Source organism: Sander lucioperca, chromosome 3 (genome assembly GCF_008315115.2).
Source record: "Sander lucioperca isolate FBNREF2018 chromosome 3, SLUC_FBN_1.2, whole genome shotgun sequence".
Classification (NCBI taxonomy): Eukaryota; Metazoa; Chordata; class Actinopteri; order Perciformes; family Percidae; genus Sander; species Sander lucioperca.
In genome coordinates this window covers 20,528,711-20,554,323 of record NC_050175.1, presented here as the reverse complement: position 1 = coordinate 20,554,323, position 25,613 = coordinate 20,528,711, and the positions used below count along the sequence as shown (strand labels likewise).

At 40.3% G+C, this 25,613-nt stretch overlaps 2 protein-coding genes and 1 pseudogene across 5 annotated transcripts in view; 2 read left to right on the top strand and 1 right to left on the bottom strand.

The window, feature by feature from the left end:
• rnf111 (ring finger protein 111) overlaps positions 1–6,720 on the bottom strand; it is a 30,656-nt gene extending 23,936 nt beyond the window's left edge. For 2 of the 4 annotated variants that reach the window (XM_031314209.2, XM_031314212.2), the window contains exons 1-3: positions 6,589–6,720; positions 6,188–6,250; positions 2,069–3,028 (exon numbers count right to left, since the gene is read on the bottom strand). In XM_031314209.2, the coding sequence (XP_031170069.1) occupies positions 2,069–2,945 (877 nt within the window). In that variant the 5' untranslated portion in view covers positions 2,946–3,028; positions 6,188–6,250; positions 6,589–6,720. Of the gene's footprint in view, positions 1–2,068; positions 3,029–6,187; positions 6,251–6,550 lie in introns of all 4 variants that reach the window. The other 2 variants (XM_031314210.2, XM_031314211.2) reach the window with 2 other exon arrangements.
• Positions 6,721–8,779: 2,059 nt separating this feature from the next.
• On the top strand, positions 8,780–23,111 carry sltm (SAFB-like, transcription modulator). Its single transcript, XM_031314455.2, has 20 exons — positions 8,780–8,995; positions 10,343–10,436; positions 10,524–10,579; positions 11,288–11,315; positions 12,701–13,451; positions 14,026–14,069; positions 14,199–14,308; positions 14,706–14,855; positions 14,970–15,082; positions 15,161–15,321; positions 15,429–15,529; positions 15,631–15,687; positions 15,789–15,928; positions 16,047–16,227; positions 16,525–16,649; positions 16,950–17,123; positions 18,152–18,463; positions 18,551–18,701; positions 20,733–20,887; positions 22,390–23,111. The coding sequence occupies exons 1-20, from the start codon at positions 8,861–8,863 to the stop codon at positions 22,499–22,501; spliced, it is 3,150 nt and encodes a 1,049-aa protein (XP_031170315.2). The 5' UTR covers positions 8,780–8,860; the 3' UTR covers positions 22,502–23,111.
• LOC116060724 lies at positions 17,131–18,124 on the top strand (annotated as a pseudogene).
• Positions 23,112–25,613: the final 2,502 nt, after the last annotated feature.

Below are 25,613 nucleotides of genomic sequence, written 5' to 3'. Positions count from 1 at the left end.
CACCTTGCTTACAACTTGTAGAGAATTGTAACCAATGATTGTAGTGTTTGACTAGGTAAAGAAATACCTACTACTACTGGACCTCACATGTCTATATGACAAACTGGAACAAAAAATGTCAAAAGTCCAAGTGACAACTTTCTGAAGTTCAACCAGCCACTTCAGTTCGATCGGTTGGTGGTAAGATGACATGCAATGGGCTTAAGCCTGAATAATCAGCCTTTGTAACTGCTATTGACAATGCCAACAATGTAGTGTGACAAATCATCAGATGACGTGTGCATGAGGGAATTTGTAGAATTTCATTTGATCTAAAAACGACAATCCAGGTGTGACCTGCATTCAAAGTGATTTTTAGATGTTGTTCATTCAAATTTAATATATTCTGTTTACCTCAGGTTAGAGGTAGGATTAAACTGTTTCTTGGCTACATCACACACCTGCTCCAACTCTGGACATTTAGAAGGCAGCTTTCATCACTTGCCTTCATGCTTTCCCCTGCTGTAAACACATGCCTTGTTTTTCCTGCGCGACCTACTGTTTCTATGCAAAGCCCGTCACTAAACAGTGCCTGAGTTTTCTCCCACCTGTCTCCCATAGAGGCACAACAACTAACTTTCCATACTCCCCTAAGGCCACAGCAGCAGAAATATTGCTGAGGCTAAATGGCTACATGAGAATAACAATGAACCAAGGTAGAGGTAGGGCTTTTTAAAGGATATACTGACTCCTGTAAATAGAAGGGGACTTTCACATGCACACTGGGCTGTGCCACTTTGCTGAGAATGAGAGCCATAAGCTATGGTTTAGATTTTGGATATAAACATGTTGTTCCAACAAGTACAGAGTGCTGCAGTTTCCATTACAACATGCCAGGTATGTGGGGCTATGAAAAGCAGAGGAGAGTAGCTATTATTTTATCAGATGTGCCCAAGCCATTACAAAGACATAAAGACTATACAATTTGTTACATTTTTCACCTAGTTTTTACGTAGACTTGGGACACACTAAAGCAGCAATAGGCTGCCATGTGGAGGGCAAGAGCTATTTGTGAGCATATTTTTACGACAGCCAAACACTATGTAATGCTGTCTACTTCCCCTTCTCTGGTTGAGAGCTAGGATGAAATCACCTGGTGCAGAATGAAAACCTGTAGACCTGTGATCCTGCTTCTGTAAACAGTGAGCTTGTTACCATTATCGCACTTCTGCAATAGCCAATTAATTTCTGATTGTACAGTGAAGTGAACTGGATGTCTATGGTTTAAAAGTGTGATACATTCTAACAATACATGCCTATGAGGGTTATTTAAATTCTTTAAAAAGATGTTGACAAAATAATAAACTTTTTTGTGATCTAGCTCCTATTGCAAGTTGCACAACACCTGTTGACCTCTTCTCTGGAACCAGCCATTTCTGTTTTTGTGTTCTAGTTTTTTTAGTGCATATTAATTCACATTGCATCAATGTACTTTAAGTTTTAAACCATTTTTACACAAAATGTTAATTCATGCTGGACTGTGTTTTTTTTTCTGCAATGTTAGATATCCTGGTGCCTCTGAGCTTTAGGAGACATCATTCCCATTATACTGTTACAACGGTCATGGTACCCATCTTTGTTTTTTCAAATAATCAATCAAATAAATATGTCCACATTGTGGTGTAGCATTTTGCCTGTTGATATTTATTAAACCCATGTTGTCTAATAAGAGCAAAAGGCCCTGATATACTGTATAAGCCATCTAAAGTTTATTTATTGACTGTTAATCAATCAAATAGATAAATACATTAACACTAACACAATCTTTGATAGCCCTAAAAATATAAACAAATAATGACTGATCCTGATTCCATAGTCTGGCCTGTGTAGTCCACGATGTTATGGTGATCACACTGCGATCACACAGTATTATGCTACGTAAGCTTTCCCTGTTAGTTTATGCTTTTAACCATATGATATAACCTACGTAACATACCTCATGCTGTGAAACAAGATATGTTAGATACAATACAGAGATTACAACGCAACATAAAGACACAACTGTAATAGAGTCATGGTTTGTAATTACCTGTGGCTACAGTAGCACTGTTGGGCTGGCTGCTAGTGCTACTGACATCTACATACAGCTCATCTTCTACTTCGGTAGAAGAGGGGGTAGAAGAGTCACTACTTAGCTCCTCGCTGGAACTACTGGTGCTATGGAGTAGAGCATACTTCCTACGTGCAATCACTTCACGTTTCTTTCTCTGCAGTAGTAGTCGCTCCTTTTGCTTCTGAGTACGCTGCCCCCCTGCAGGAGCTGTTTTCACAAAGCGTTTCCTATGTAGAGGCCGCCGGCTGCTCAGACACGGCCGCTTCAGCAGAACTGGCTCAGCTTCAGACCGCACCCACTTATGAGAACGATTCCCCCGAGTTCGACCCAGAACAGGGCGCAGGCCAACTCCAGCGGCTCCGCCTGTTGTTAGGGCAGGAGCCTTGTGTTGGCCCCCTGTTGCTCCAGCTTCCCCCTCCTCCTCTGAGCTGAGAGTGTCCGAGTCCCCGAATCGCAGGCTAGAGGAGGGGGAGGAAGCACAGTCACTAAAAGAGGACTCGTGATTATGTTCATCCTCACTTGGGTGCTGTAAAAGTTCTACCCTGGGACGCTGAGGGGCCAGTGAACTCTCACTGATGTGGCCCTCCTTCAGTGAGCAATCTGATGGCCCTGCCTGTTGGCCTTTTCTTTTTCTGCGCCCAGGGAGGGTCCGTTCTGAGTCTCTGTGTGTTCCTGTGTCCCTCAGGGGCCGATGCCTGGACTCACACAGGGTTTCAAATTCGCTGCCTGCCTTTCCAATCACCTCCATGTTGTTAGGAAAGCTCTTGGCTGCCTCCATGGGCTCTGGGTTCACCAGTGGCTCCTTCAGATGCTCCTGTCTGCTTGGGGCCTCAGATGGCACCTCACTCTTCATGGCGGCAGGTCCGTCCTCAGAGGGCAAACAGCAAGTGCACTTGCATCAGGTCCTAGGCATCTATCCGCTGCATCTCACAAAACCTGAAAAAAAAAGAAAGGAAAAGAGTTACAGGTGCACAAGCCGCTTTGTGCTGCATGATTGTAAAAGGACAGATCATGTCAGTGAAAGGATTAAGACCTTTCAAGGGTTCTGGAAAATAAAGACCAATTTCATAACCAACAATAAAAAGCAAAACATCACATCTAAATTTGAGTCTGACCGATGAGCTAAAAATGTTCTTTGCTCTCATTCATCCACGAAACGCATTGCTAAAATAAACTGTTAGGTTAATAAATTAAAAGCAAGTCACCAATGGCCTGTAAGACAATCTGATTAGATCAGAGGACACAGCTAGTTAGCTGTTTCAATGTGTTATAAATATGACTAAATCTTAAAATGATGGACTTCTAATAATACTACCTACCCCTTCTGTACCAATTACAAGGACTCTTAAAAGGTTGCAAGGGAATTGAATAAAAATAGAAAAGCTAATGCAAAAGCTAGGTAAAAAGAAATATAAAAAAGCAAGGAGCATAAAAGAGAGGCAAAAGTCAGTTAAATGATTACAGAAAAACAAAATATGTAATCTATCTTAAATGTTTTCCATGATGCAGGCCTTATGATAATTTTAGTTCTCATTATGCTATCTTCACTGAATTGTTCAACATTACAGCTTAAAGCAGGGCATAGCAGACTTGCTTTTAACTAAAATGTTATTACAGATTATTTTCGAGCATTTTACTGATAAATCAACAGCACACAGGCCTAAAAACAAACATTAATATGCCCATGACAATACTTCATGGTGTTCAATGCGCGGCAATACGTTCATTCATTCTGTTTTTAGTACAAATTAAGGCAGCAGGACCCAAGGCTGCTGATTGAAGATGAAAATAAATACCCACAGGCTGACTCAAAAGTAATGGCTGAGTCAATACTGATGTGTTTGCTTTATTGTTGATTGCAGGCAATGCATCAATCAGATTAAATGAAATGGGATTCTGTCTATATTTGTGTACACCAACAAATAACGCCCAAGATAAAGGGACTCTTTAGGTATGTTGCAGTGGAAGTATTTTCACAGCGGTGTAAGGTCTCCCAGAGCAACGCCAAATTCCAGCATAGCTAAAATGCAGGCTACTTCGTGAATACAATAAAAAATGTGTGTCTCTGTTAAGACTCATTCCATGTGTATTTTCAGATGGCACATGGCTTACTACACCCTCAGCCAGCCAACAGTGGTGTTAGCATTGACAAGGATTACAATTCTGGGGAACAGGTGTTTTCAAATTGACAAGAAAGAAAAAAGTATCTATGCCAGAGCTGTCAATAAACTTGAAAGCTCCTTTTAATGCAATGAATACATTTAATATACCGTATTACTGATTGCTTCTTTTAGGAAAACTGTGATAGTTTAGAGGTATGTACTCCTCCTCACAGATACACAGATATCCTGATGTAAAGTATGTAGTTTTCTTGCAATATATCACATATCACATATTCAATATTACCCGACCGAGTTCAGGCTTTATATAGCTAACACTTATCCATTAATACTTTGATTTGCCCCAATACCGATCCAGATCACTTTTAACATCCCGGTTGTGTATTTTAGGCAAAAGCATGCACACGCACAGACACACAAAGAATATATTCCAAAAAGATTCCAAAGCAGAAAATTGATTAAATATGATCACTCCTTAATCACAAAGGGTGTTGCATATCTGCAGTGATGTTGACTGATTAACTGTATTTTAACATTAGGGACAGTGGGAAGAAAATTGCAGGCTTATGCACTATAAGCAAGTGATGATATCACCCACAGCAGCAAGCCAACCACACTTCTTGATATGATGTAATCAGAAAACAAAATCATGGAGCTACTATTTCAGCAAGTGATTAAGGAACATATTGTACTGACCCTGTCTATGAGGCCATCTGGAAGTAAAAGTGATGTTACACAACGCAAGAAAATTAAACAAATGCTTTGCTAGTGCCATGCACATTGTTTGCTGGGACTACACAATTCACAACATTAAGAAATGTAGATGTCTTGAGTCTGTCAACAACCCTATGTAATTTTATCTTCAACATCTTAAAGATCCAACTATATTGTTTAAAACATTGTAAGAAATGTTATTGTGGGACAGTTGTTAGCAAAATCAAGAGTCATCTAGACTTTTTAAGAGGACGCAGCTACAAAAACTTCTATAGAGTTTACTTTCCATCTCTCTGGCACAGTCTCAGTAAAAATGTAACACCACAGCATTCCTGGTAGGTTTTGCTGCAGAGTATTTGTATTGGACTGCATTAGATTGTTCAGGTGTTCATGATGTTCCTGTGTGTTGCACTGCATTAGATAGTCGGTTACAGACTGAAAGCAATGTCCGTTCATTATTCATTCACAACTCATTTCATAGAAACATATTAGTTGTCACCCGAAGCTGCAACTTTTGTGAAATAGGGCTGATGAGGTTGATGCTGTACAGCGCTCTTTCTGCTTTTATATACAACTCACTGATAAGTGAGAGCCCTTCGGATGCCACGGAGTGAGCTGCTCAATGACATGCATGAATTCAGGGGCCTCAGAGGACAGCCCTGAATGAAAAAACCCCCATGCACCAAGGCTGAATGATTTAAATTTATCATAAAGAGGCCCAAATAACGATACGTAAGGTATACTGCAGATACTGTCTAATGAATCAGGCGCAGCGTTTGGCTACCAGAAAATGTATGGTGTAACAGAAATGGCAACAGTAAACCAATTCAACCAATTCAAGATGTACGGCTGAGACAGGACTGCTGAGCTGCTGCTAACGATACTCACGGTGCTTTCTCACGGTCTGTGAAACGACTACCAACCACTCCGACTAGGCAAGCAAACACAGAGCTACATAGATGTATTTAGCTTGACAGAATCGAGCCTGAAACTGGGGCTAGGAATAGTTTTTATAACGCTTAATAATTACAATAGGCTCGACTGCTGTCTGTATCCCACAAACGCTGCTGAAGTGACTGGGGCCAGATAAACTCGAGTTAATAGAGAATAACTAAAATATGAATATCTAATGTTAGTAACTTATGTTGAGATTATTACGATAACGAATCGAGAGGAACCAAAGTGGACAGCTAACCACCTAGCCTGACACATAGTTAACGTCAACTTACTCCAGACAGAAGACAACAAAGACAACACGTACCTGGGTCTAAGTCCTTTTTTCAAAATGTGTCACCGTCTTTTTTGTAACATGTGAAGTTAAATCCTGTAGGAAAAAATGACAAGCGTTGAAAACGAGCATTTATCTAAATGTTAACCCTAACTGCAACTAGGCAGGCCTACACAGAAATCGCGATCCGAGGACGTTAGCTGCTGGGATTGTGAAACTGACAACACAGTCCCGAGCTGAGCCGAGAAGCAAAATCGAAGGCAATGGGCCCTGGATGGCTACGAGCTAAGCTAACGTAAAGGCTAGTTCCACTTCACTCAGCAAATACCCGATTATACTCAGCCATTTTAACTCGCAAATGAATCATATCGAATCTTAAAAAGTAGTACGACCTATCTAATATGTTTCTGTTTGACAAGATACAAATGTCTCACTATAAGCCCTCGACGAAGTTGCCATTCCTCCCTTTCGATGCATCCACTCTTGTTTACCCAGCAGGTCGTCTGTTCGCTGGCTACGGATACAACAGTCGTTGCCCTCATTGCCGCATGATGGCGCCAGATCGTGGCCAGCCGTCAGCTACTTTACGACACTTTGCGTCTGCTTGATTTAATCCCTTTTACTTTTCAAAATATAACGTGTAGATAAAAATACTCTCGAGAGGACACTCTCTCCTCGCCCCGTTTCGTGTCGACAAAAGAGCATGAGAAGCTCTGTGTAATAGAAATGTAAGCCCATGTACAAGATGATAATAGAAGTTCATGCATTATTGTTTTGCGTATGTTTCGCCTTCCTGAATCGTCGATTCCAAATACTGGCGCGCCCACTAACGGATATAAATTGGAGATGTCGAAACGAAATTAAAGCCCATACATTTTTTATCACGGGCTCAAGTTTTATTTTATTTTTTAATATATATTACTTTATTTACATTTAATTATGTTTATATTTTAGCCCTATAATTCAACTGATATGTAATTATATCATTCACAAATCCATATACACTGACCTTTTACACTACCGCGAATATTCAAACAATGCAGAACTAATATTTAAATTGAACATCCTAGACTATATTTAAACGCCATTAACACGGTGGATTTTCCCCTATTTATGATTAATACATAGTCTTTACAATGTTAGTGAATATAGCCACGTCTACTTGTGACCCCGTTCTGCAGCTCAATCAGAGGGCGGTTTTCCCTTCATAGTTTAATTTGAATATTTGTTAGATGCCTAAAGAGGTATATTGTGCAGTATTTCATGAGAAAATGGCAACAAATGCCAGACAATATCCATAATTTAAAATGGAATATATTTATTATCCTAGTTATCTTGTGACCCCATTTGTACATGCAGGTGCTGACTGATGGAATGAAATATGTAGAGAAATATGACATCCAATTGGCACATGAACATTAACAGAGATAAACCTGATGACACATAATAAACATGCATGTAGTTATTTTTGTAAAATATATAGGTCTTGTAATGTTTATGATTATGTTTTAGATGTCAAGATTTAGGGTGCTACTGTATTTAGTGTGCATGTGAGATTTATTTGGGTTGCAGCTCTTGTGTTGTGTGTGTTAAATTATGGATTTAATATGGAGTTGTGTCTCTGATTGGTCATGACAGCAGATCTTTGTTGTCAACTATCGTCACTATTATATGATAAGGAATAAGTGGGACATATATGTTGCATTATGAATTACATTATCTAGATAGTAATGACATTTTATGATCCTAGTTATTAGAAACATTATTGAATCCATGTCTGACCTGGTGTGTGCCTCACACTTGACCAGAGACCTAAGGTGCAGATTTCACAGCTAAAATGGAGCTGAAGAAGAAGGAGCTTGCTTCCTGCAGAAGAGAGAAGGGTGAACTGCTGACTCTGACAAAAAATGACAAGGGAAGCAATTCTGTCTAAAAAAAAAAGTGTAGGTTTTACCAAGCAAATTTACACATACAGCTGATTAAATAGCTTGAAGAGTTGTACAGAATAGGGACAAAATACATTTATAAAGCAGAGGATTGACAAAGTACAGGGACAAGACAACACAAACCAAGATCTTGCGTGTATGGTGCAGAACACTAGTTTGTGAGGGTATACATTTACGGGGTAGTAGCACAACATTCTGGACTCCATACATATTCTTTATGGGCCCATCTTTAGCATTCACTGCTATTCATCTTATATAGGTATTTGTGGGCTCTCCTAACATCAGGGACCTAGTCTTTTTTCTCCCCCAGTTCTACGCCCTGCCTGCAAGTGTCAGAGGCTGGTGTGGCAAGTTGAGGACTGGGTGGGTCTAGAGGAGAGCCTAAATGTTTTTTGAGACCAACAAGAGAAGCAGCTGAATATAACAACAGCTAGGCTACATGCGAGAACTAACATATGGTCTGAAGAAAGCAGGAAACGTAGCAGGTCACAACTGAACGTTTTCAGTAGCCTACTTTGCTACGGTTTCCCCTGCTTGTATTTCCTCTGAAATAGGGAATGGACGCGTGGTTGAATAAAATGGATGTCATTTAAACTATTTCGTTCCTGAAATATGTTATGGGACACCGATTTGTTTTCATTGATTCATTCACTATGCAGTAGGTAGCGATGCGGCTTTTAAAGACAACAAAACAAGACAACGAAGAAGAAGCTGGGAAAAACGGTCTGCGCGCGCACGATTCAGTTCATCTTGAGGTAAAATGGCGACGGCTGCCATTTCCACGGAGTTCAAGAAAATATCGGATTTAAGAGTCGTTGATCTTAAATCCGAGCTAAAACGAAGGAATTTGGACACTTCTGGTATAAAGAGCGTTCTCCTCGCAAGATTGAGACAGGTAACTAAAAAAAAGCTACTTTGTTCAAAGAAGGGTGACCGAGGTGGGTATGCGTTACAGGGATGCTAAGGCTAATGTTAGCTAGCTAGGCTAAACGGTTGAAATGCCTGCTGGCTCTGTTTAGCTTTGGCTATGTAACTACACACTAGCTAGGTAAACTGCTAATACTATACATATACACCTGTTGGGGGAAAAAAAGTGAAACGCTACACGCATTATTTATGATCTAATGTTAACTTTAGCAGTAAATCAAGGGGTGCACAACAAACACGAAAAGCCTGCGTAGGCTGTCTGTGCTTCGAAAAGATGTGTGAAAACGGCTTTCTGAATCTTTAAAGCGCCACGATGCCAAATTTGTTAACACTTAAAGTCAATATGTACTGGACATGGGACGACCTCTAGCTCCCCTGGTAGAATCTGACACCCTTTGCTGCATGTCGTGTTGGGGTTTTACATTAGCTAGTATTAAATCCCCTGAATCTAAATAGTTTAGGTTTAAACAATTTTATGTTACAGGCATGACGGGCTAAACTTGACATTTGAAGTTAAAATGTAGCTATAATTTCACATCTTAGTGTCCTTATATATCATATTCACTACCCAAAGCCGTCCACAAGAGAACCTCACATTTGACACCTTTTTGATTTGAATCTACACTACACCTCAATGTATTCCAAAGATCTATAATCAGCTTTTGCTGCCTGATGAAAAGGCAGAAACAATACAGTGTTGGGTATACGTGCAGTTTATTGTCACAAATTCCCCATACAATGTCCTTAATTAATTATGAACCTGCTAAACCACCTGTGCTACCCTAACCCTACCCCTAACCTTAACCTGTCTCCAGTGTGTGTCTGACTCAGTTTTAGGAAAATAATTTGACACTAAACTGCACGTAAGCCCAATGTTGAATGCTAGCCATACAATGTTTGTGTATGCCAATGGACTCTGGACTGATTTAAAAATAAATAAATAAAATAGCTTAAATAAGTGCTACAGTCTTAAGCACAATTTGTGCACCATCAGAAGTTGCAGTAATTTATTGGCATTACTTACTGATATCCTTGGCCTGACTATTTTACAGTAGCGCCCAGCATAACACAACTCACTTGGTCATCACTTCACTTGAGTGGGATTAATGACCAAACAGGGCAACATGACCAAGTTTAAAATTAATTGTTTTTTCTCAATTTTAATATTTTATCATATCTAGCTAACCGTTTTATTCTGTTTTATCAGGCAGATGGCTTTGCAGTTGACTAGACAATTGTTGATGAGACAATCATGAACAATAAGGATATTGAGTGTTGGAAAATATTAAATGTTTTTTTATTCAATCTTTTTAAGGCTCTTGAGGATGAAGATGGTGACACAGAAAACATTCAAATCCAGCTTTCAACTGACGCATCAACTCGGAAAGGTGGGAAAGCTAAAGGACAAGGTAATCTTGCTATTGATTTAGCCCAATCTATATGACGGGGTGGCTAAGCAAGTAGATTTTTCATGGTTTATGTATTTCACCTTTCAGGTAAAAAAGTGGATTCAGATGGGGACACCACATGGGAAGAAGATGTGTCTTCCAAGGTGACTGGCCTTAATAAAATAAAGCTTTTTTGTCTTTGCCTCTTTTGCCAAAATGTCTAGATACTAATATAAGACTTTCTCACAATGATCATTAAAATGGCATCTTATACCATCTTTATAGAGTTCTTGTGCATAAACAGCAGCAATTGTTTTGAACCAAAGTGTAAGCCTGATCACGATAATGACAGCTGTTTACATGGTTTATGTGAAGCCAAAACTGAATTTATTTGAAAGTTTGGGTCACCAATGGGGGCCACATAAACGTCCGTCCAACGAGCATTCCAGTGGCTGCCAGGAAGTTAAGAGTCTGAAAAAGTGTAAAAAAATATGTATGACAAAAAGTAGTTTAGATACTTACCATGCTTAGAAATATTGTTTACAAAGTTCTCACACACAATTCAAACCTTACTCTGTCCCTTTAACACCTTAACTGATTCCAAACCCCAAACTTAATTCACACTAGCTGAAACATAGCCAATGTGTTTGTCAGCACTTAGTTTAAAGCTAGATCATGTAGTTTTCAGATAGAAATTACAACCTTTAGAAAGTCTAAAGTGTAAAGATTGTAAAGATTTGATTAATGCTTCAAGGATTTATAAAATAGAAGCATATACTTGAACAACTGCAATTAATTCTGTACACTTGGTTATATCAATCTTTTGTTGCATTGAAATATTTGTCAGCTCATCTCAGTGTTTTCTTTTCTAGGAAACTGAAGAGTATGGATCAGAAAAAGGTATGTGCATGGTGCACTAATGCCCAATTCTAACATTAGGTTGTTTCTTCTTTAAGCTAACATGTAGGATGACAAGAAACTCCTGATAGATTTCATAACCTACCTTTAGTGGTATTTTATGCTTCTGCTAGCTACTGCACTGTCTAGGTCACAATGTGCTAAAAGGAGCATCAAGGATGCTAAATGAAGACATTTCTGAAGACCAATCCAATTTTTTTTTTTTTTTTTTTTGTAATTGGTACAAACATGAACCATTGGATGTGAGTTGTCTTTACTCAGTTACTCAATTTCCGTGGATTACTCAAAATACATTAAGGAAAAGTTCTGTTTTCTTCTGTGGATTTCCGTTGCCTCTGGCATTCAACTTCTCACATTCCGCAGGGAAACAAAAAGTTAAGGTTCACAAACAAGCTGACACTTTATTATGTCCAATGAATTAAAGGAATCAACGACTTATAGAAATAGACGATCATTGCACTTTTCCTGTTGACATTTTGATCGACAACATTGGTGGACAGACGAGCACTGGGCGGGTCTGAATACTTCGCTCCCTTTCCCACAGGAATCAGACACCTTATTACAGGTTTAGTCAGGTGACTGCCTGTGAATGAGGTTGGGATTGGGTAGCTCTAGGACAGCTGGACTCCTCTTAAACACTTTGTAAAGATGCAGAGGCCTCGAGTCAGGAGGCAACTGAAAGATAAAGAGACTTCGTACATTGCAGACAACGGCCATCGCAAATGCACATATTCCTGTCAGCTGGCCTCAGCAGGATGTGAAGAGTGAAGAGATCTGACATACAGCATGGCCTGGGACTGGAAGGATAGACTGTTGTGACCAAAGGGACACATGTTTTGCGTACAGTTGAGTGGACACATTACAGCCGTTTGGATTTGATGATGAAACATACTTTTTCAGAGTGCTCTGAAATCTGCTGATATGACATTGGTTATTGGAGAAATATTGGAAGATGTTGAAGATTTCCTAATGCTCCGATGACTTGCCATGGACTGACCAGCTTAGGATGCATTTTGCAAAATGGAAGAACACTGAAGTATGAACTGATTAGTTGTTCCTCCTCATTTGAACTTTGTCACGAGAGTCCCACCTGGAGAGCTGCCACACATTGTAGGAGCCATCTGGAATTGCAGATTCAGTATGAATTATGACTCAAGTACTTTACATTTGTCAAGAAATGAAGAGCACTGAATCATCCCCCATTTTCAGTGAAGAGTGTGTGTTTTGTGTCTTCCAGTGGTGTCTACGCCCTCGATGACCATTAACACTAAATGTGCTTTCTATTCTACTTTTTAGGTGAAGTAACATGCAACATGTCAATGTTAAAAGTTGTGTTTTGCCATGTTTATCCTTGTTAAATCCCTCAGATGTAACTGATACAGATGATGGTACTCGTGAAAATTCTAAGCCTGCCCCCTGTGAGGACAGCCTCGCTCAGTCTGAGGCTGAGGCCCTGGTTGAGGCTGAACCAGAGTCAGAAGCTGTGGCGGCTGATTCAGAGCCTGACCCAGAGGTGGATGCTGAGCCAGATGTCCATGCAGATGGCGAGCCAGAGGTGGATGAGGAGGCTGAGCCAGAGGTCGATGCAGATGGCGAGCCAGAGGTGGATGAGGAGGCTGAGCCAGAGGTCGATGCAGATGCTGAGCCAGAGGTGGATGAGGAGGCCGACCCAGAGGTGGACGGGGAGGCTGAGCCAGAGGTGGAGACCGAGCCAGAGGTGGAGACCGAACTGGCTGAGATGGATGCTGAAGCCATGAATTCCTCTAAAGAAGCTGAGGATGATCACCTATCTGTCTCAATCCCAAATGAAGACGCCATCACCCTAGATGTTGATGGTGATGATCTCCTGGAAACAGGTAAACATATGAGACTTCCAGATCCAGAGGCCGAGAAGGGCACTGATGAGCCAGAGGCCTCTGCTGAGACGGGCCCAGATGACGACAAGAAGGTGGAAGAGACCGAGGGCCACAAAGATGGTAAGAAAGATGATGGATCCAAGGGTGAACCCACGAAGAAAGACAGCAGAGAGGCCCTGAAGAAAGCTGAAACGGGAGACAAAGAAAAGGATTCTGGGAAGAAAGGCCCCTCCGCTACTGGGGCCTCAGGTCAAACAAAGAGGTTGGTCTTTCTATGTCAGTTCTTTGATACTACTACCAAGTCCAGCTCACTAAGAACGCAACATTGTGGGTAGCCTCAAGAATTTTTTTTGCCATAAGGGAAATGTTCACTGATGTACCTAACCCTGCCATTTACCACTTTGATTTATTTTTCTGAAGTTGGTTAAATTTTGACATTAACCAGGAGCTGAGAAAACCTCTTATTTTGTTACTTTGACCTTTTCAGCCGTTTTAAAGCCATTTCCAGTTTCTACTCAAGGCATTGTAAAAGAGCATTAGTCCCCGTGATGGCAGTGTTTTTTTCTTTTTGGTCAAATGATTCGCTGTGAAGTTGAACAAACCTCCGAAGATTTCATTGGTCCAGGGAATCAATTGGCTGTCAACCTGACCCGTCTCACCACTGGAAAAGCAATGAAGCCTGAGACATTGGTTCAGATCCACTCCTTGCCCACAGGATTTTTTTTTTCCTGAAAAGTACAAAATAAGGTGTTTTATTCCACTAGATGCTTATCACTTTACACAGGTAAATTTACATTCACTCACTTCCTCTGTTTGTTGCAACATTTGCTTTGTAGCTCTTCAAGAGACAGAGATGGAAAAGCTGCAAAAGATGAAAAGGGTAAGAATTCTGTTTAAATGTTGTTGAAATGGAAACCCAGTGAAGCACTTTGCCCATTTCATTTAACTTGATGCCACATATTTCATACCCAATGACTGCTGAATGTGTTCTGGAAAACATCTTTATCAGGAGTCATCAGCAGTAGCAACAACAGCTCTTCTCGTAACATATGGGTGAGCGGCCTGTCTTCAAACACCAAAGCAGCTGATCTAAAGAACCTGTTTGGCAAATATGGAAAGGTAAATAACGTGTGCAGTTTTGCTTTTGGAATTAGTGGTTGCTTATTTTGAATGAGGGGGATGCAAACGTGTCACCTTTTGGTGAAAATCTCCGCTTTGTATCCCAAATGGGGTCATTTGTGTAGATTCAATACATTTATGATATTTTGGCTGGCGGTCTGGGTCTGCGAGTACAGAGTCACAGTGAATGAAATGCCTCAAGGTTAGAATCTCTTACAGTAGGGTTATGGTAACCTTAATTGGTTTATATGACAGTATGGTAAGCTTGGGACTGTTAATCAGCCTGATAAGGTTTAGTTGTTTTGGTTTAGCGAATGGTAGCCATCACAATTTGGATGTAATGTTAGGTGTCAGGCTAACCCGATCATTTTTACTAGCTGAAATTTGTTGCCAACAGGTTTTAAGCGCCAAGGTGGTTACAAATGCTCGCAGTCCTGGTTCAAAGTGTTATGGCTTGGTGACGATGTCTTCCAGTACAGAGGTGACGCGCTGCGTCTCCCACCTTGACTGTACAGAGCTCCACGGACAGCAGATATATGTTGAAAGGGTAAGTTAGGAAGCAGCTGTAGAGTCAAAATGTTTTGAGACCTTGATTGGTCTAATGCAACTCTTTTTTCTTTTATATATGGAAAATTTATATTTCGCTGTTGCTGTTTTTCAGGCCAAAAATGATCCATTCAAAAAAGAAGGCTCAAAAAAGGAAGCAGAGGACACTGCAAGTTCCAGCAAATCAAGTGATAAGCGCAGTTCGACAGGAATAAAACCAACTAACAAGTGGGTGACAGAAAAAGTTGAAAGCCTAATTTGTTGATTTGAAAGCACATTTAACATTTTTGTTCTCCTTACGTATAGAGCACAGCCATCTTACAAAAAAGAGGACAAGAAATTGGATAAACTCTCAGAAAAGGAAAAAGATTTATCCAAGAAACAGGAGGCCAGAAGTGGAAAATCTGAGTCCGTTTCATCTAACTCAGGGCAAGATTCTTCGAAAAAAGATGACAGAAAGCATGGGTGTAGGTTTTACTCCTCTTCATCTCATCGTATTTGAGAGAATCTCATTGAGTTTATCAATACGTATATGTATGTCCTCTCTGATTATATATCTTTTCTTTTGTTCTAGGGACAAAGAGCCCAGGCAAGATGGTGGTGGCACATTATCCCAAAGGAGATTCTAATTTTGGCAAAATGAGACCTTTCAGAAGGGGAAGGTATTTTGATAAAGTAAGACCATTGTTTGTATTTGATTGATTTGTATTTGTAAAGCTTATTTTAAATTTGCCATCAGATGATGTTAAATGATATTATGTTCAAAACTTTTTCAGCCCTTTGTCAACATGAATGTTCAAAGGCGGCCAAAATGGTTAATTTCTCCCGAAGAGGTAAAAGTCTTAATGGACATATAGCTTTGTATTTGCTTTTAACATGCTTTAGCTATTGAGCTTTTTTTTTTAAAACTTTAATTTGTATTTTACCCTTCCAGTTAGAGATGATGAGAGACAAACAGCGACCTTTTATTAACAAGGGGGAAGACATCCTGCCTTTTGAGAAGATGAAGGAGCAGAGGATGCGTGAACGGATGGCTCGTCTGGAGCGTGTCCGTAGAGCCATAGAGTTGCGCAGGTATTGTGCAATAGCGCACAGTTCATACACATTTAGTAGATGTAAAATTATTTATTTTTTAACTATTGTTGATTTGTTGTCTGAAAGTTCTAAGACAAAGTGTGTTTTTTGTTTTTAGGCGGCGTGAAATTGCCGAACAAGAACGCCGGGAGCGTGAGCGCGTCCGTCTGTTACGGGAGCGTGAAGAACGGGAGAACCTTCTTCGGGAGCGCCAGAGACTTGAGATGGAAAGACAAAAACTAGAAAGGGAGCGCTTGGAGAGGGAGAGGCTTGAAAGGGAAAGAATCCGTATAGAGCAGGTACAGTGAGCCTGAACAAATTTGCTCTTTCCACAGTCCAGGCTTCTCTGAAAACTCCTCAGTTGCAGTCTGGGATTTCAGGTGTGCAGTGGAATAAAGATAGATAGACAGCTGTGTTCATAGGCAAGAATAAGTTGGCTTGTGTAATTTACCACTTGTTATTCAATGCTTCCAAATTGCTTTTAGAAAGTTGTTCAACCCACTCAGACTGGGATTTTCTTACTGCTTATAAGCGTGTAGCGATTTCACGTCTCTCAGTAATTCCTTTTAATTGGGCCATTATATTACCTCCTTCAGGAACGACGTAAAGAGGCAGAACGCATGGCACGTGAACGTGAGGAGCTGCGGAGGCAGCAGGAGCAGCTCCGTTATGACCAAGAAAAGAGAAACAACCTCAAAAGGGGCCGTGAAGTGGAACATGGGTATATACACTATTTGAATTGTTGTCCCTCAGCAGTTTCATGATGGTGTGATTATGATCAAAGTTGTTGGACTTAAGTGAGGACTCAAACGTAGATATTTTAGCATTTGATCTGCAGCCATACGGGTTTGTTTAGCTGCTCAGTGGCTTTGAGGGAGGTTTTACCTGGTGAAATTTACATTAACCTCTTTAAGCAAACACAATGCTGTGTTCAAATGTTGCATTAATGATACCACAGTATTAAATACTTGACCTATCCCAGCTCATTACTCATGTGGTACGTTTGTATTTAATGTCTTAGCCGGAGAGACGATTCCTATTGGAATGGCAACAAGAAGATGCAGTCTGACTCTGATGTCCGTTTGAACCAAGGCTCCAACTACAACCGGCAGCAGAACCGCTTTTCAAACTTTACTCCCCGGGAAAGGGCTCGCTTTCCAGAGGCTGCTGCCGAGCAGCCTAACACGTTTGACAGGTACAAGTGGTGAAACCAAAGGAATTGAAGTAGTCATTGAGGGAACATTATTAGTAACAAGGCCTTTTTTACGCAAGATATTTCGACTAGGGCTGTCAAAATAATATTGGATAATGCAAATTCCTTTTAACGCCACTAAGTTTTGTGACGGGCGATTACCACATGCATGTTCTGTGATTAGGCCCTCGGCCTGCTCCGTAGTTGGGGAAATCGGTGAGCGATGCAGCAGCAATGCTTGCAGTAACATTGTGGATGGCTAGCAGAAACCGTAAAGTGCGCCGTGATAACATCCCCACATACCACATACGCCATCTGGCTCGATGCAGCGGAGTGAAGCGCGTCTCTGGTCTAATCTACGAGGAGACTCGCGGTGTGCTGAAGGTGTTCCTGGAGAACGTAATTCGCAATGCCGCCACCTAACACCGAGCACGCCAAGAGGAAGACGGTGACCACCATGGCTATGGTGTACGCTCTGAAGAGGCAGGGCCGCACCCTGTACAGCCTCGGAGGTTAAACCTGATCCTGAATCACAAACAAAAGGCTCCTTTATGAGCCACACACTTAATCTAAAGAGAGACTTCCCGTTATGAGTAACAGTGATCGGTGATCGTTAAAAAGCAAGACCAAAATAAAAAGAGACAAACTCCATGAGCAGAAATGGATAAAGAAAATGCTCTTTTGAATGGAAAGTTCAGTTTCAAAGCCTGGTGGTTCTCTCGACAAGACAAGTTATTTGCATGCACTGTCGATATGAAATGAGTTACCACCGGAATATGTCGAGTTTCAAATACCACTTGAGCATTAAAAGTTGAAAAATATCCTTTTTAAAGTAAATTTAGAAAAAAATGTGATTTAATCACGAGTAAACTATGGACAATCATGCGATATAATCACAATTTAAGTATTTTAATCAATTGACAGCCCTAATTTTGACATGTCACCGTAGGAAAGAACCCGATTATCTGTTTTATGTTATGCTTATGTTATGCTTTTTGCTAATCCCATTTTGGGTCTTGTTTTGTTGCAAGACGTAACCGGTTTGACGGTGAGCCAGAGGTAAAGAAGAGTCGCCCTGCTCCTCACAGAGAGAGCTCTGGCTTTGAGCGCTTCCCAAAGAACTTTGAAACGGTCCGCAGAGCTGAGCCGCCTCCTCCTCCGCGCACCGAACTCCGCGACACCGACCGCAGGGACAGAGATGAGAGGCGGCCTGTGCCCATGCAGGATCGCCCTATGGGAGCCAGAGCTACAATGCCTGGCATGTCGCACAACCGCTCACCCAGGGATGGAGGGCATGGATGGAAGAATGATGGTGGCATAAACACAAACAAGGGAGATATGCGGTAAAAAAAAAAAAAACATGAAGCATCTCCCCTTCTCCTCTCCCCAAATGACAGCTAATTTCTTTGTTTTAAATTTGTCGTCTGCAGTAATGCTGGGTTAAGCAGAGGACCTATGCGCATGCGTGCAGAGCGATCGGGCAGAGATGTCCCTGTACTTAGAGGTGGCTCTTCGGCCAGCCGCGGAAGGAGCAGCTTCAATGATCGGGATGAAGGGAGACCCATGGTCATGAGTGATCAGGTCAGCTTATCTTCTAAGAGTTTGAGTACATTTCTTAGGTCCCCTGTACTAATAGTACAGGATATTGACAGGTTAAGTTAAGGTTAAGTTATCTTAAGTCTTACAATTCTTTAGAAAGTCTGCTAGTGCCGAAATAAGTAATTGTTTGATGAATAGTCAATCTACAGAAATGGAATTAACTTAGTGATTGAAATGTAAAAAGAACTTTACTAATTTACTAATAAACAATGAATAATAAAAATCCTTAGCAGTCTACTCAGCTGTAGAAATTAACATTTTCAGTGTACTAGTGTTGTTGATGAAATGTTAGTCCAGTCTTGCAGTTTTTCACTTGTAAATAGTCATATTTACTACGTCTGGAGTAAGGGTGCTCCGATTGATCGGGAACCGATCGTTATTGGCCGATAAAGGCTTTAAATAGTTTTATTGGTGGTCTCCATAAAGGCCGATCAGATAGGCCGATCAGATGACGCACTACTCGTGAGAAAATGTTCTATATGCAGCTAAGTTACACACCAACCAGACGGCCGACCGTTGGCAGAAAAAGCAGTTGGACTGATCAGTCTCCCCGAGTTGGTCAAAAAAAGTGCCTCGGAACCAGGGTGGGAAATTAGCCTTGTATCCTTGTAATGGATTGGACCGTTTTTGTCAAAGAATGCTGTTGCTAAGTAACAATGCACAATGCTTATAGGAATCGCGTTACGTTACTGCTAATGAATCCCTAACATTTCTGGATTTTGCTGCTTCATAATAAAAACATTCAAATAACCAAAATAACGGAGGACTTTTATTGTGAAGAACTTACAGGAAATGAACGTTCACAGCCGGGGCTTTGACCACGCATAGTCGAGTAGCTAGTTTTCAGCGCTAGTCCGGGACGCCGTGTAACTAGCTAGCTAGCTGAGCTGAGGTACAGACGAAAGGAAAATTATCTGTTAAAAATGTGGCGACATATCCCCGGTGTTAAGAGGCCCGCCGCCGAGTCAGCAGTAGCTATGGATGTACAAGCTGTTGAGGGCAAAGTAAAGAAAAAGAGAAGGTACTTTTCAAACAAGTGGCCCATTGACAAAACGTACAGCGAAAGACCGTGCAAAACATTTCAGACCGTCCTGCCAACCTGTTTACATTTTAACGTCAATGTATACTGTAACGATGTTTAAGTCGCTTGAAAGCTGCTGCCGTTTTAAATCTGTTGGCTCTCTGCTGCTCAGTTCTACCCCCCGACTGACGAGACACACACACACACACACACACACACACACACACACGGTGGATGCAGGAAAAAACGGAGATGAGACGTACAGGATGACCTAAATTGAGGACAGCTACTTGTAAAATCAATGATAAGTTAAAGTCCAATAAGTCCTTTATCAAACCGTATGAATGTGTCCTAGGCCAGGATAGGAAATTAACTTACAATGTAAAGATCAACAAGCTACTGACACATAATAAATACATTATATTAATAAAATATGTATTAATAATAAAACATAATTTAATATGATAGTGCACTCTCTTATAAATTTGAATTCTGGAAAAAGCGGCTGGTAAAAAATGTAAGTGGCCCCACCCTGCTCAGAACACACTAAAGACACACTGAAGAACACACTGTTTTTTAGTAATTTATTCCGAATAAGGCTTTAGCTATATGTTAAGCTCTAAGCTGTTTAAGGTGTGTTTCTAACAGAGGAAGTGGAATGTTGAACGTTTCCGGTCATTAAAAGTAAACCGTTGACAATTCACAATACATTATCTTCTGTTAATTTTAATATTTATGCATTGTTGTTAATATTAAAATTAATATGATAAATATATGACATGATAAATAGAAGGTTTCAAATAGACCCGGTGATCGGCATCTGTTGATACTGCTCACAGCAATCGGTGATCGGCCCCAAAAATCCTGATCGGAGCACCCTTAGTCTGGAGTTTTTAACAACAAATGTTCAGTCTCAAGCTGTAGCCCAAGCGTACATTTAACAATTCATGGAAGACTGGCTCCAGACTCCAAATCTCTGTCTTTCTCTGCAGCCATTCAGCTCTGGTCGCCAGGTCGTGGTAGAGCGTCACAGCAGGGATCAGGGACTGAGGAAGGAGTGGCACGGTGGATCTAGCTCCCAGGGCAGGGGCTACCCTGATAATCGCAGAATGGGAACCAGCCGGGGCAGCATGATGGCTGCTTCAAGGTATACCAGGGTCCCCGCGGGTCCTTAAAAAGTCTTAAATAAAAAAATGTATTTTTAAGGTCTGAAAATGTCTTAAAATCTGGAATTTACAATAAGGAGGTCTTATATTTCATGTGGGACCGAGTCCGACTCGTCATCCGTTTATTTATTTTTTATTTATTTTTTATTTATTTTTCCAACTGCAATTTCACCAGCGCATCATCTGGGGGCAGCACTTCGATCTATGTGAGTGCAACCTGCATCATTCCATAGGTGACTGACGAGTAGGTGATTGATGAATGCGTTGCGTTGATGGTTCGCCACCACGGCATTTTGGTTGAAGTGAAATCGCAAGCATGGGCAAATGTTTGTTTAATGACAATTGGTTGGAGGACGAAAAGTATCGGGTGGCTGAAGTAAACAGCCAGTAATCATGAAGCGAACTGTGCTGTATGTAAAAAGACGATACAGCTGGGGACAATGGGCCACATAGCGCTCGATTCACACATGAAAGCAGACAAGCACAAGAAGTATGTGTCGTTGCAGGCAAGTCGTTGGCCCATAAGTATCTTCTCATCTACACAGTCAACGATGTCAGGGTCAGTGATGGGAGTAACGCGTTACAGAGACGGTAGGCAGGGACATCTGTGTCCTGTCAGTGCCGACAGCAATGTGACCGAGCAACTGACAGATGACGTGTCGGGAATTAATGTTTAGTCTTGCTACACGTAATATCATTAACATTTTATCAGCGGTGGAAAGTAATTATACCGTAGGCTACTTTGATTCAATTAAGGTGCATTTAATTGAGTATATTCATTTTCTCCTACTTATTAGGCTACTTCTAGTCCACCACGATACAGAGTCAAGTCGGCTATTGTATGTTTTACATAACTATTTATTTTATAGCTTTAGTTACTTTGCAGCTTCAGATTAATAATACAAAATAATATAAATAAATGATGATGTATTAAAGTGGATAAAGATGAGACTTTGTTGATTCCGTGGTGAAATTCACAATAGCTACCTGCCAAGTTATACTTCCGCTATAATTTTGGTGAAAGTAACGCAAAAGTAGTGTAAAGCATTACAATTCAGAGACCGTAATATTGTAATATAACTATTACTCTCAAATGACAGTAACTAGTAATCAATGTATTACATTTTGGAAGTAACTTGCCAAACACTGGTCAGGGTTGTAAGGCGAATCAGCACTTGGTATAAAAGTTGTCGTGTCCCTGTGACCTGTCTTGAGCGTGGTTCTGGTGAGCTGTGCCGCACTACGCTTCGCCACACCATTCTGTCGCGTCGCACTGAAATTTTTCCTGTTTTTTTTGTCGTGGTAAAGTCTTAAATTTTCCTTTTTTAGAGGACTTAAAAAAGGTCTTAAAAGTCATTACATTTGCTGTTAAAAAATGTGCCGATACCCTGTATACCACACTTACAAACAAATGATGCCAAAACTAAACCGTATGAACCCTTTTCTCTCCTTACATCTGGGACTTGTTTTTTTCTGTGTGCAGTCACTCTTCGTCTGGAATGAACCGAATTGTACAGATCACCAACAACTCCATTCCCAGTGGTGGCAACGTGGGTGGATTCAAGCCCTTCAAAGGAACACCGCGGCCGTTCTAACTGCAACCAAATTCTGTCACTTTAAAGCACCTCAAAACACCTCTTTTTTAAGAGTATCACCTGTTTTAGGTGGCACATTTGTAGGCATGAGGTTGATCACACTATTTTATTTTGTATAGACAAGTGTTTACCTCTGTGTAGGGTTTTCCTGACAGTTCAGCTGTTACCATTTAACAACCCTGTGCACACGTTTTACTTATATTTACAGTAGGAAAATATTGTACAGCCCCTAGGTCTTTGTAACACGTTTTCAAGTGTGTTACCAACTTCTCCTCTGAGTGTCGTATGTACATTTTCATTAGCCTAATGTCCCACTCAGTTTTCCTGTGTAATATTTCTTATTTTAGTGTATTATAGAGCTCATGAAGTGTAAGGGATCATTCACCTATTTGGATGTTTCTCTGTGAGGAAACGGATGACATTGGAGTACTTTTTTTTTTTTTTGTCTTTTGTCATACTTGCTGTGGATGTCCTGTTTTGTAAAGAGTAGTTGGATTTGCTAAAACAATGTCAAACTGTAAGCTAGCCTGCATTGTAGCAAAATACCTCTCATGCCAGTTGAATAACATACAGGCCTATCTGAAATAAAATTTGACTTTCAAATCTGTCACTGCAGAGCATTCAATGGTGTCCAAGTGCCTGAAAGGACCATAACGCCTAGTTCCTTTTTTTTTCATGGATTTATTGACAGAAGTTAGAGCAACTAAAGGGGTCAACGGTATGAGGCCATCGACAGGCGACGAGGTAACACGCTGTGTCATTGAATAAAATTACAGATTTCTCTGGGTTTGAAAATTGTTGGAAACATTTGGGATAATGTAAATGCACAACTCGAATGTATAACATAGATAGTCATTTCTATCTGTCATTTAAGAACTGTTAGCGTTTGTCCTTTTTTATAGTTTGACCAACACGACCAGCTCTGCACTGGATGTACTTAGATTGTCACACACTTTCTTTACACGGGTCAGAAGTGGTTGATAAAGCTTGATCAAACTGCAGAAAACTGACGAGCAGGATGATTTGTGCTGATTGCTGTCAAAGCCTCATTGTCTCCCCTCTGACCATGGCCAGATCAACCCAGGGTCAGCATTTTATGATGTGATTTATTGACCGCCCTACCCAATCGCTGACACTGAAGTTTATGCTCAATACATTACTTCGAAGATTCATCTGATCAAACTTGTCAGGTTGTCCTATCCTCAAAGTGATCAGGGCTCATTACAAACGACAACAAAGCAGCTATTGATCTTAGTCTTTTAATATCCAGGTACTTTTAATCAGGTTGAGTGTCCCTCGTCTATAAGGCATTTTGTTATATATATGTATATGTGTATGTGTGTGTGTGTGTATATGTGTGTGTGTATATATATGTATATATATGTATATATATATATATATAATCATTATGTGACCGTGTGAAAGGCTACATACATTATTTGGTCATTTATGTAAATAGATGAACATTGAAATCAACACAAATGAGTAACCTCCCATATTCACAAACACCTTCCTTTTGCATGTATGTTTTATGTGAAATATAAACATAATGGGCCGTACAGTGGAAATTATATTCTTGGGGTCGTCAATAATAACATTTTACTCTGCCTAACTTTTCAGTCCACAAAGTACAATCTGGGAGTTTGATATTGCATTAAAGAAAACATCTCCCTTTAGATTGTTCAGCACTCTGGATGTGTGTCTCGTGCAACAAGAATGAACATTTCCCTCTGCTACAAAGATGACAACATTGAAGCCTTAAAAAGCACCCTTTTCCCCTTTTTTGTTTGTTAGAGTTTGAGTGTATTTGTGAAAAGTTGTGTAGTTAAATGATGGACACTGGACTGGAAAAAATAACTACCTGAATTAGGGGTGCACCTACACCATTTTTTGCTGATTGAGTTGAGTACCAGTGTTGTCTACATATTTTCTTCTGTACTTTGAGAAAAACTGCTTCCGTTAGACCATTCAAATGACAACATCTGTCGTTGTAATTCACATCTTCCTCATCTGTGTGCTGGTACTCAGGCCTTTGTACTGGTAACCTTTGTACTGGTAGCCTTTTGTCTGGTTTAGGTGTACCACTAACCTGAAAATATCAAATTGCAGCAAGTTCTATTGAAGTGGTACTGTTTTTTAACAAATGTACTTTCATTTTAAGCCCAAAAAATGTAACAGCCCTTTCGTACTTTTAGAAATTAATATTATTTAGCTGGTTTAAGATACCGCTACCATGTTGTTAAAATAATTCTTTTGGCCATTATTCAGTTTTCAAAAGGTACCCAAAGGACAATAGCACTCTTGCACAATTTATGTTCTGTATAAAATGAGGTATGTTTCTCTTCTGTTAGTGCATATCAATGTTAACAGTGCAAAACCAATTACAACGACTACTTGTTCAATGACCACCTTGTCAAAACACTAAGATTACAGCATTTACCCCACCATCACTTTTACAAGGCATACAATAAAAAACACTTAGAGACATTAAACACACAATATCCTTCTGATCAATTTGTCTTAGGAACTAGGGTGAAACAATTCACACAAATTCTGGTAGTAATGACTAGGGATAGCAAGCTAATGCACAATAGTAAATCTGAAATAATAAAAATGTGTGGCATGTGTCACTCCGCACTCTTTTTACTCATACAAACAACAACCAACATAACATGTTTCATATCAATTCAACTGCCCTCAGTGAAGTTACATTTTTTAAACTTCCACTGGAATGTTTAATCAGCATGTTCACTTAATGGGCCGAGATGGAAATGAGGTGAAATTCAGAAGACGGACAAAAAAAGAAAAAGCACAATGTTGCCGAATGCTTCCCCTCTGCCTTCTTGCGTTTACCTCATGATTACATGTGTTATTTGTTTTAACTGCATGGAAAAAAAGATGCTAAGGAGTCAATGAAAAGTGTACATAATTCATGTTTCTTAACCCTGTCCAAGGTTTTTATTTTCTATCAGGTAGTCCAAGTTAACACAACAGGAGCAGCTTAATTCATAGTTTTTTAGTATTAAGTTCAACAATGAGGGTTTTAAATAATATAGTGTTAAAGTCCTTCAAAGTGTCAAAATAGTTGTGTGTATACATAAGCAGATACCTA